This window comes from Cololabis saira, chromosome 4 (assembly GCF_033807715.1).
Source record: "Cololabis saira isolate AMF1-May2022 chromosome 4, fColSai1.1, whole genome shotgun sequence".
NCBI lineage: Eukaryota > Metazoa > Chordata > Actinopteri > Beloniformes > Belonidae > Cololabis > Cololabis saira.
In genome coordinates, this window is record NC_084590.1 from 3,206,166 (window position 1) to 3,218,811 (window position 12,646).

The 12,646-nt window shown below is 40.4% G+C and overlaps 1 protein-coding gene across 1 annotated transcript in view; it reads right to left on the reverse strand.

Annotated features, from left to right (window-relative positions):
- Positions 1-878: 878 nt before the first annotated feature.
- The window catches only part of wsb1 (WD repeat and SOCS box containing 1), a 30,753-nt gene continuing 18,985 nt past the window's right edge, over positions 879-12,646 (reverse strand). Inside the window, exons 6-9 of the mRNA XM_061718680.1 lie at positions 7,833-8,005; positions 6,080-6,193; positions 4,253-4,360; positions 879-3,843 (exon numbers count right to left, since the gene is read on the reverse strand). Of these exons, the coding sequence (XP_061574664.1) occupies positions 3,681-3,843; positions 4,253-4,360; positions 6,080-6,193; positions 7,833-8,005 (558 nt within the window). The 3' untranslated portion in view covers positions 879-3,680. The remainder of the gene's footprint in view (positions 3,844-4,252; positions 4,361-6,079; positions 6,194-7,832; positions 8,006-12,646) is intronic.

Genomic DNA, 12,646 nt, shown 5'->3' on the forward strand with positions numbered 1-12,646 from the left:
TCTTTAAACTGATCATACTGACCAGTTCAAACATAGTGTCTTCATCAGCTGTGAATCAATAATAGTTAGTGGTAAAAATGCTTAGTTGATGCTCACTGGCAGATATCAACTAAAATGGCATTAGTTGATATCTTGGCATGGCATTAATATTTGATATATGTTTGTTCAGTGTACTTTCACCTAATTATAGATTCTACATTTAGTTTTTTTTTCCATTCCTGAAAAACTCCCAATCCTCCAACACAATTTCCCCATCTGGGATCAATAAATGATATCCTATAATATATATATATATATATATATATATATATATATATATATATATAATTGAAAACCAGGGCTAAGACTTTTGCACATATCTGTAAACGGTTATCCAGACAGCCGTGAGAAAACACCTTCACCTGAACAAAACCAGTTTGATGAAGAAATATGATAATTGTTAACTTAAGTGGGTTTTCTTTTTTCTCTCTCTTTAGCACCATTGTCATATTTTTGTTCTTTGAATCAAAAAGAATACGACTATCTGTGTTTGACGACAGCTATTTTGTGTTATTTTATAACCTTGTTGTAGTTTTGGTTTTGTTTTTAATTACATTTATCGGAAAGTGGGTTTTTTTTTTTTTTTTTTTTTTTTTTTAAATTGCATTTGTAATTTCTTTTTTTATTATTACATTAATTGAAATTGGATTTCTTAGGAAAAAGGGAAAGATAAAATAAGCTTAGTCTTCTTTCTGTTCCCTTTCATTCAAGGAAAAGATTTGTCGTAATTATATTAAACTGTTTAGTTTTTCTTTAAATGAATGAAATAAATGAAATAAAGAAAGAAATACATTCATAGTTTTAAAGTGAAGCAGTTGTGAAGTAAAACTTGAAAATAATTATGTCAAAAGGTCTTTATTGAAAATAGAAACATCAGAATACATTACAAGAAGGTTGCAGGATTTCATTACATTCACATATTTCTTGGTTTATACTGCTGATCTGAAGGGGAGGGGCTTGGTCTCTGGAACACGCAGAACCCCCAACCCTGCTGAGGTCTCTTTACTACGGAAGAGGATCAGGGCCAGGCAGGAGAGGAAATACCTGAGACGGGAAGAGTTTTTTTTATTGTGCACTTCAAGAAAAAAGTCGAAATGCCGAGATTAATGTTGAAATACAATTTCGAGAAAAAAGATGAAATGTTGAGAAAAAAGTCAAAATGTCAAGATTAATGTTGAAATACAATTTTGCGAATAAAGTCGAAATTTCACAAATAAGGTCGAAATTTCGCCTTCTTTCTCAACATTTCAACTTTATTCATGAAATTTTGACTTTATTCTTGAAATTGTACTTCAACATTAAACTCGATATTTCCACTTTTTTCTCAACATTTCAACTTTTTTCTCGACATTTCAACTTTTTTCCTCAAATTGCATAATGAAAAAAAAATCTCCCTGCTCTAAAATATTATTTGTACGTTTCTCCTGCCTGGCCCTGGTACTCTTCTGTACTTTACAGTGACGCCCAGTGATGCAACTTCTTCCATATCTCACTACTGCACAACCTACCCACTACCTACACAAACCATTCAACAACAATATAATAATAAAAACGTTTGGCACTAGCAGTGAGAGAAACATGACGGAGAAAGACTGACCTCTGCTCTGCTGGCGTATCTGAGGAACGTGGAGAGCTCACGCTCTCTCCACCTCATTCAGCTCACAAACACACAAGGACAAACACCCAGATTCTACATAATCCTGCCTTTCAACGGTGTCACTCTCTTGCATATCAAGGCCTATAGAGAAATATCAAGAATAGAGTACATCTGTGGCTAGAGATAACTTTAAGGTTTGCGGGAAGTGCTAACTGTGATATTTACATTCAGGGTTGCAGTTCCCCCCGCTGATGTTTGAACCTGAGGTGTACAAGTAAAACACTAGCAATAAAACATAACTGATATCTTTCACATTATGAGGAAGGAGACAAAAAATTACACAAGTATACAAATATTCAATTAACAAAGGAGATTTGTGTGGAAATTGGTGGAAAAAAAAAACAAAAACGCAAGTTTTCATTTAGCTTATGGAAATATTTCAGACACGCATACGGTACGTACTCTGTACGCTGTAAACGCACACACCAGGAAATACAAGCGCAACACCAACGTCTGGGAAGCAACAAACAGGCAAACGGGCTCCTCAGGCAACCTGGGCTTTTCCAACTGGGCCCAATATCTGCCACTTATTGAAATCTGACCTAACACTATTTGTAAGCAAAACATTTGGTGTTTATGTTTATTTTACTGCAAAAATGAAATAGATCCATTGTTTCACAGTCGATAGAACGGCACTAGTAATTAGATCTACAAACCTTAACCCCTGTTTAAAATGGTTTGGACGTCAGTGGCAAATGTATTCGTGCCAGAGAAAGCTTCAAAAAAACGGATTCACAAGTGAAAGTATTTGCTACTTGAGTTGAATGAATTGATGATGAATTGATTGGATTGCTTTTAGGAAGTGGTTAGGCTGCCACGCTCTCTCCCGTCCTGACCAAACAACCACAAACCTCTGCTTCACAGTCTTGCCTTTGTCTCTGGCAACAGCGTATCACTCTGCAGCACTTGATCACACTTTAGCAGCCACGCTGAGGGGAACTGAGTGATGGCCGGGGTGACCCAAACAGCAAACCAAAGAGGAACTGGGCCAGAAAGCACCAGCGTAAATCTCAGTGTGGTGAAGGTGAGCCCACCCTAACCTAACCACCACGCCTGCAGGGGGATCCTGCTGGATCTCTAACGGTAACCAACGGCAACCATCCAACCATCTAAACTAGGTTTGGTTCCAGTTCCCTGACTGGCTGATAGATCCTGAGCCAAAGCCGGTCCAGCTCCACCAATCCCCCCGGTCAAATGTCCACTTTAATACAAAAACTACTATATTTACAGCCTGGTTCAAAAACGCTTTTGGTCTCGCTCCTTTCACGTCCACCCATGACGACTCTTTTGTACCACGGCAGGAGAAGTATAAAGCAATAAATGTATTTCCAATAACGTCCCCCATGAACATAGTTCTCAAATTCTAGCATGGATTTTCAATAACTCCATACTAGAGCACTACTAATAACCTAAATATTACTAAATAAAACCCATATCTCCACATTGTGGCTCCCTGATTACAATGAAAAGGAAAAAACCTGAAATAAAAAGAAAGTATCACTGCAAAAAGCTCCTTGTGAACTTCGGAGGAACGGTGACGGGTTTAAGAAACAGGATGATGGAAAAGCCAAACTCTTACGAGTACAAACAAAAGAAAAGGAAGAAAATACATTTGACCTTACAGGTTTGGATGGTGCACTGGTCCAAGCACAGGCAGGTAAAAAAGTACTTAAAAAACTGTATATTATTTTACATATATAATATTATATACACATATATATATATATGTATATATATATATGTACACACACACACACACACACACACACACACACACACACACACACACACACACACACACACACACACACACACACACACACACACACACACACACACACACACACACACACACACACACACACACACACACACACACACACACACACACACAGACCAGGACATTGTCTTGGATATTTAGAAGATAAAGAGAGTCAGATCCATGTGGTTTGTGCTGCTGCAGCAGGTGGAGTTGGCTGTCTGATCAGACCACTCTGTAGGTCAGGTAGTCTCTGAGCGGGGTGGGGATGGCCAGCGCCTCCACCTGCTGGGAGCTGCTGACGCGCCGCACAGCCATCCTGCACAGGTGCTGCAGGCTGGCCACGCTGCGGGGACACTCCCAGAACTGCACGCTGCCGTCTCCAGACCTGCAAACACAAGCACCAACGGCGTGTAAAACACCATTCCTATAGAACAAGACTATAATAGTTAGTCTCAAATATAGCTTCGCGGTAGATATGCTGCTATAGGCTTATGCTGCAGGGGGCACCGACATGATCCACTGGGCGTTGCCTCTCACCCTTCTTCTCCTCTCCTTTTCCCTGCCTCTCTTCTCCATTACCATTTGTATTTATTATAAGTATCTCATAGCGATCATTTTTGTCCATCGTTCCTGTAGTTTCTTGTGCTGGCCCCCCTTTTTTCTCTTTTGTGCATGTTTGCAGGCTGGAGCCTTGGGAGCTGTGTGCTGCGTGCCTGCGTGCTGGCCTGCGGTTCCGCCCTTTTGTTGTATTAGACGCTATACAAATAAAATTTAATGGAATTGAATTGTTTTACCCGGCAGCAAGGACACGTCCCTCCGGAGAGAAGGTGCAGCAGAGGCCGGCAGACAGAGGGGCGATGGCCTGAGGAGCCCGTTCTTCGATACTCCAGAACCGGACCAGCCTGAGGAGACGGGGGGACAAATCACTTCAGCCAAAGTACAAATGACAAGTGAAGACTAGCCTTCAAATAGAATTACATTTGTGAAATGTTATAAGACATTTGCCCAGTCTGTGTTGTGTTATTTCTACATTCAGAATAGAAATAACATCACAACATTTAACCAAGGCCCCAGGTCCTTTAACCCAAAATACAGGAACATTCTTTATTTGCAACAACATGTCAGATGTTGAAACTGAGAAATCGAAGCGCAACAACATTGGAACATGGATAATAAAAGAGAGGATGTTCCCGAGCGTCCCTAGAGCAGGTTGAGTCTGAACTGGGACTTGGGCGTGTTACCGAAGCTGAGGTCGCCTAGGAACTTGGATGACATCCGTCCTTAAGCTCCTCAAGGCTCTGCACCTTGGTGGACACGCCTCTAAAACTTATGGCGCTTTTCCACTAGAACCTACTCAGCTCCACTCCACTCCACTCCACTCGGTTTGGTTCTTTCCCACTAGGGGTAAAGAGTAGATACTTTCCATCATCTTTTCATTCCTGTCACCACCTCCTCACAGTCCTATTGCTCACAAGTTGCCTCTGGGTGATGGGTTAGTAGATGGAGGAGAAAAAGCCTTGCCAGTAGCAGGTTGTGCAGAGGAGCTTTCTGCATCTCTGAAGTTTGCATAAAACAAAGCTAACGTTTGGTTTCTCTGGTGGAACAACCAGTGACAGCTCCAAACAGGCTGGGTTATTCAAGGCTGATGATGTGCCAGCTGTTGACAGGATGTAAACTGCCACTGCAACAACCCTGGTGAACTCTCTCAGTACATAAGGATGGAGCTCGCAGCCAACAGTTCAATACCCGGGCTGTGGAAACCAGGTTTCACAATAGCATGTCCTGGATTACACCATCTGTTGTTGACAAGGCCTGCAGTTCCAGCGCCCTCACTTTCTCCGCCCCTTTTCAAGTCCCTGTTAGTTCGGAATTCCCGACGCCCCAAGATCTCCTGCGTTTGGGTCCTGTAAGCACCTCAGCCTGAACAGCAGGGTTTTTTTTTATTTTTTTATATAAATCGTACACCATCACACACACTGATTTACGGAAGAATATTAGGGCCAGGCAGGAGAAAAGTAAAAATAATATTTAGAGGATTTTTTTTCATTACGCACTTCGAGAAAAAAGTCGAAATGTCGAGAAAAAACTCAAAATTTCATGACGATATTGATTTGAAACACATATCAGACATACAGTAATGCAATTACAAAAACAAAAATGTCATACATTCTGGATTCATTACAAATCAACTGAAATATTGCAAGCCTTTTATTATTTTAATATTGCTGATCATGGCTTACAGCTTAAGAAAACCCAAATATCCTATCTCAAAAAATTAGAATATTCTGGGAATCTTAATCTTAAACTGTAAGCCATAATCAGCAATATTAAAATAATAAAAGGCTTGCAATATTTCAGTTGATTTGTAATGAATCCAGAATGTATGACATTTTTGTTTTTGTAATTGCATTACAGAAAATAAAGAACTTTATCACAATATTCTAATTTTCTGAGACAGTCCTGTAAGCTTCTGATTGGCCAATGACCAACAGCTGCTCCATATATGAGTAAATGGGCATTCTGCTACTGCCACATTTTTCTATATATTTGATATACAAGTCAATATATTTATTTCTCATTTCTCATTCTTTCCTCCTACTTTGACGTCATTGAGCGTTTACCTGTCGTCTGCGATGCTGGCGATGTGGAGCCCGTCAGAGCTGAAGCTCACGGAGCGGACCCAGCGATCGTTGGCCCCGCCGGCAAAAATGGGAGAAGGAGGAGGGAAGAGATGGCTGGAGAGAGACGGCAGCAGTTCAGACACAGCATTAGTAGGAGTTTTGATGAAGAAAAATAAAGAAAAATCACCATTTCATTGTTTTGTCCATTTCTGTAAACATAAGGTTTGCATCTACAGCCTTATTCAATCTACTATGGAGGAGCTAGATACTAGTTTAATTGTTTATCAGTGAATAGAACATAGACTATATTTAAACCAATGCCTTATCAAGCACTAAAAAGATCTGCTAAATCGCCATTTATTACAAAGTTTAAAGACTAATTAATTTTACTCTTTAGAAGAGTTTCAACAAATGCAATTTTATCTGTTTTTCTTTTTTCAACTATAATCCATTGTATACTTCAATTTCACAAATATGCTCGGCAGCCATTTTCAATTTAGTATCAAGTTTTCCGTCTCAAAAGGTTTGAGGTTTTGCAAATGATACATGATCTCAAAGAAAAACACGAGCTAGTATTGGTCAATTTAAGTCAACAATATTGGCCAATAGGGGTGTAACGATACACTAATCTCACGATACGGTACGATACACGATACTGAGGTCACAATAATGATACGATATTATAGCAGTATTATTTTAACAATCTTGAATGAGGAACATATGACTGGAAAAAATGTATTTTATTTGAAAGACACAGAATACAAAACAATGCTGTGTGTTTGCCCTATTGTTACAGTTTGTAATGCTTTATAAGTGTTTAAGTTTTAAAGAGAAAGCCAGGCCAACCATTTTCCACAAACTGAACTAAAAGTAAATGTAATTTTTTTTAATTCTGTTTTGACAATCTGCATCCATATTCTGTCCTGTGTGCTAAATTCAACCGGAAGGTTTTACAGGTCATGAACTTTGGTTCCGTGGTGTTGTGTATAATGCTAATATTGTATAATACAGGGGTCGGCAACCCAAAATGTAGAAAGAGCCATATTGGACCAAAAACACAAAAAACAAATATGTCTGGAGCCGCAAAAAATGAGTCTTGTATCAGCCTTAGAATGAAGACAACACATGCTGCATGTTTCTATATTAGTTAAAACTGGGGGGAGATTTTTTTTTTCATTATGCACTTCGAGAAAAAAGTCGAAATGTTGAGAAAAAAGTTGAAATGTCAAGAAAAAAGTCGAAATGTCAAGATTAATGTTGACGTACAATCTCGAGAAAAGTCGAAAAAATAGAAAACACGAAAAAAAAGAAGGAAAAAAAAAGAAAAAAAAGAAAAGAAAAAAGAGAAAAAAAGAAAAAAAGGAAGGAAAAAAAGAAGAAAAAAAAGGGGAAAAAAGAAAAAAAAAGGAAAAAAAGAGGAAAAAAGAGAAAAAAAGGAAAAAAGGGAAAAAAAAGAAAAAAGGAGAAAAAAGAAAAAAAGGAAAAAAAAGAAAAAAGAAGAAAAAAAGAAAAGAAAGGAAAAAAAGAGAAAAAAGAAGAAAAAAAGAAAAGAAAAAGAAAAAAAAGGGAGAAAAAAAAAGAAAAAAAAGGGAACAAAAGGTCAAACATTTTTGAAAAAGCTCCAGGAGCCACTAGGGCGGCGCTAAAGAGCCGCGGGCTGCCGACCCCCAGTATAATACTAATATTTAACTCAACAACCAGTGCAGTTCTTCTGAAGACTGCATTAGCATGTTTCCAGGTAGTGTGGTGTTACCCGAGCTCCAGGAGGACGGTGCCCTTGTGAGGGTCCCAGACGATGACCCGGGTGTCGTAGGAGGCCGTGGCCAGCAGAGCCCCGTCCGGGGAAAACTCACAAGACACCACGTCGTTGTGGTGCCCCTCCAGCCTCCGGAGCACTGAGTAGTTATCCATGTTCCATAGAAACACCTGTACGTTGAACAGACGGTGGTTAGAGTGCATGAAATGACACTGAGAAATGGAATCAAAATAATGACAATGAAATTAAACAATTATGGTTAAGGCTGGCTGAGTGTCATTTAAATGCTTTGTAACCTTAAACCAGGTCAAACGATCGAGAGTACAAGCTACAAAAGCGCTCATATGTAATATATTCATTATATGTTCAATGCAATTACCAGCGTTATAGAACTAGCACTTGATACGAGTGAAACAGAGTAGACACATAAACAAGTAGTAACTTAAGGTGACAGTATTACTCCACTGGTTCCTGGTTCAGTTTGTGATCACTGTCAACACAACGGGCCCTCACTTCCTGCCAGAGCTACAGACGGAGACAGAAGTGAAGAGAGGGTTCATGGTGGAAGATACCTGAGGCACGTGTACACGTGCATGTGTGTACACGTGTGTGTGTGTGTGTGTGTGTGCATGCAGGATAAGCCTGGGTGCACACACACGTGCACACACACGCTCACACACACATCCACATACCACCCCCCCGCCCGCCCACACACACACACACACACACACACACACAAAATTGATCATTTGTGGAAGCGTTTGAGCCCCGGCCTGAACTTTGTCTTATTTGTGTTTGGACGGCGGGCTAGTGGACCTTTAAACCCATTAAAGTGAAAATGTTCAAGCTTGGAGGATTCTGTGGTCCGTCTGCAGATGAAATGCAGCAGAATCCATTGCTGTTCAGAATTTGGTGTCAAAAAGACATAATCAATGCTTCATAATACAATTAGAAATCATCAGCATATAGCATTAGTAGAATCCAAGGCAAGAAGAATCTTATTCCATGAACTCTGTATGTATCCATAATAAGAACAGTGATTTGTTTTCACACCTGTGGTCCGTTTGTTTTGTTCCGATTCAAGGGCTAAATCGATACAGTTGTTTCTTTTCTCCTTCTTGGGGTTTGTGTTCACAACCGTCTATACCGTTTCAAAGCTGTTAACAAATGCCATGCACGAACCAGCTCCTCTCTGATTGGTCAAATGAACGTGGGAGGAGTTTCCTCTTCCGCACCCCGGGATAAACTACACGCCCCTTTCAGCGCAGACCGCAGCCGTGGCTTTAGGCTGATTTATGGTTCCGCGTTACACGACGTTACGTCGATTTAACGCGGAACCATAAATCAGGCTTTACCCATTCATATATGTACGCTCGGCGCAGAGCGGAGCTCAGCGGCGGGCCAGAGGCCGCCTACCGCAAACCCTGCCCAAATTGAACATTGTTTAATTTCACCGTGCCGCGCTGGAACGACATCTCGGCTCGTCCAATGGGAGAGAAGGTGGTGGAGGCTGCACCGACTCTCCTTGAACCGCGCTCGCACATACACAATGAATGGAGTTGTATCGGTTGCTGTGTGGATTATGTTCTCACTACAAATAAAAGAAATGAACCGCTCCAGGTCTGGAATGGAATCGGGCCGAGACCACCCCTCCTAGGTGATCTCGGCTCGCTTGTTTTGTACCGTTTCAGAGCGCGATTGCTGTGTTCACATGTACCAAACCAACCGATCTTTAGGGGGAAACGCTCCCTGTTCCGGAACAACTGCTCCAAACGGGACAGGTGTGAAAGCACCCTAAACCAGCAAAAACTATTCAATCAGAGTGTAAAATACTAGCACTAGCTGTCAAATAGTGAGTGGAGGAGGAGAGAGGCTCGCTGCTGCGCTGTTGTCCTCTCGCCCTTGGGAGCCTAATTTACAGTGTATCTTAGAAGATAAAAGAAAACCAACCAAAACAGAGTAGTTGGCTCAATACTACTATTTGCTGTTATGTTTTTCCCAAGGATATTTTGTAACCCAATTCACATGCGTCTAATTATTGCACAAGTGCTTCGTGTGAATAACTGGTCCATTGTTGTCCATATTTATGCAGCGGCCTTTAGTGAGACATATGTTGAACTCGTGATGGCTGGAGGAGCTGCACCGCTTCCTAGTCTGCAACGTGATACGTAAACAACTCTGATGGATGTCAGCCAAGCATTCACACCACTCTCTGGATGCAACCGCTTCCTTGCTGCAAGTTACACACTTCTGTGTTGTTATTGATATTCATACACATTTGTGTGTGTGTGTGTGTGTGTGTGTGTGTGTGTGTGTGTGTGTGTGTGTGTGTGTGTGTGTGTGTGTGTGTGTGTGTGTGTGTGTGTGTGTGTGTGTGTGTGTGTGTGTGTATGTATGTATGTATGTATATATATATATATATATATATATATATATATATATATATATATATATATATATACACACACATGTGTACAGGACTGTCAGAAAATTTGAATATTGTGAAGAAAACTCAAATATCCTATCTAAAAAAATTAGAATATTCTGGGAATCTTAATCTTAAACTGTAAACCCTAATCAGCAATATTAAAATAATAAAAGGCTTGCAATATTTCAGTTGATTTGTAATGAATCCAGAATGTAGGACATTTTAGTTTTTTTATAATTGCATTACAGAAAATACAGAACTTTATCACAATATTCTAATTTTCCGAGACAGTCCTGTATATGTACAGTATATGTATGTCATATCCAAAAAGTGCATGTGTACATATGTATGTATGTATGTGTGTGTATGCATGTATATGTGTGTGTGTATGTGTTATATATGTATATATAGATATTTAGTTTTTTGTATAGAAATTAAGTAAATTTTGATTATAATGAATTAGAGTTTAGGGGGTAGGATTTAATAAGTTTTCACTTCTTCCTACTCCTTTTCAAGCATATTAATTATGATCTTTATTATTGATTATTATTGTTTTGTTATGTATTCACTACTGTTTCATGTTCAAAATAAAATTTCAATTCAATGGTTGGGGCGTGTGCGGATGGTTCCATTTGGACCTATAGGGTGGGGGGTGAGAACAGTTGTCTAAAGGTTAACAGCATGATGAGGCTGACAGGTAGTGATAGAGGAACTGCAGCAGACAGCAGAAGGAGACAGACACAGAGCAGCACCTACGTACAGAATGACCTTGTGGGTCAGCACCAGGCTGCCCCGGGCCGGGCCAGGCCTGGGGGCATGTGCACTGTGCGTCCAACGTTTACACCGGCTGCTCAAAATGTCAGCGCGGCGCTCCTTTCAAAACCAATCACACACTGAGCTCTGCCACCACCTGTGACAGGGAGAGCAAGACAGAAACGGTAGGGACACACAGAGCCTAGAGAAAACAAACCAACCCTCCCCCACACATTCAGACCCTTTAATAACCTGTACAAGTCACATTCATGGTGGCCAGATTTACTTATACACACACACACACACACACACACACACACACACACACACACACACACACACACACACACACACACACACACACACACACACACACACACACACACACACACACACACACACACACACACACACACACACACACACACACACACACACACACACACACACACACACACACACACACACACACACACACACGGGCTGTCAAACGTTACATTTTTTTAATCGCGATTAATCACATGTTGTCCATAGTTAACTCGTAATTAATTGCAAATTAATCACACATTTATTCACACATTTTTTGCTGTTCTAAATGACCTTAAGGTATTTTTTTTATATATTTTTAATACTGTTAAAGGAGCATGAGGCTCCTTAAGAAATGAGACTCTCTAGCGCCACCCTTCACCACGACGGCCGTTGGGGGTACTGCAGCCAACAGTGAAGCCGGCACGGGAGAACGGGGAGAACGTGCATGCAGCGTCATGTGACGTCACATCCGCAGGACAGCGCGGGAAACTAGGCCTCCGAATTGCAGCACATTTTGCAGCAACAGCCTGTTCAAGGCAACGGAGAGATACACTAGAGGAAACATTCTTTTTGGTTTGGAACGCTTCATCTGACATTATTACTAGAAAACTTAAAACATATACGAATTTTTTTCATAAATCCTGCCTCAATCTCCTTTAACATGAGAAAGGGCAAATATGCTGCTTTATGCCAATGTTTATTCAACTTTCCACAAAAAAAAAAGCTTTTGACCTGAATGTAACATTCCTTCATAAGTACAAACACAATGTAGTCCCAACTTTACACTTGTAAAGACTAACTTAAGATTCCTTGTTTTTTTAAGCAGCTCAATGTAAAACAATGAACCATATGCATCACAAACATCGTACAAGAAGTGCATTGGTCAGTTAAATTCTCCATGTGATTATGTCTAACCTCATATGGAGGAAAATAAAATATCCCCTTCTCCTAAGTGGGACCAAAACAGGATGATACAAAAAATAAACTGTCCAGACGCCTTTTTTGCAGCTGCTATCCAGCGTTGTCTGCTTTTGACAGGGGAGGGGACGGGGTGTGCTCTCTGTATCGCTCGTGTGTTTGGCTTGCAAGTGATATTTTGAGAAAGAATGAAAAGTCCCTTTTCATTCTCCATCTTTCCTCGCTTTTCAAAAAAGTTCATGCAGTATCCCAGCATACTTTTCCTCAAGCTGTCGGCCGCCAGAAATGATATAATGCACGTTTTTTTTTTTAATCCTGCGCGTTAATCGTGCGTTAAAAAAATTGTTGGCGTTAAGAAAACGTTAAGTTAACGCGTTATTAACGCGTTAACTTTGACAGCCCT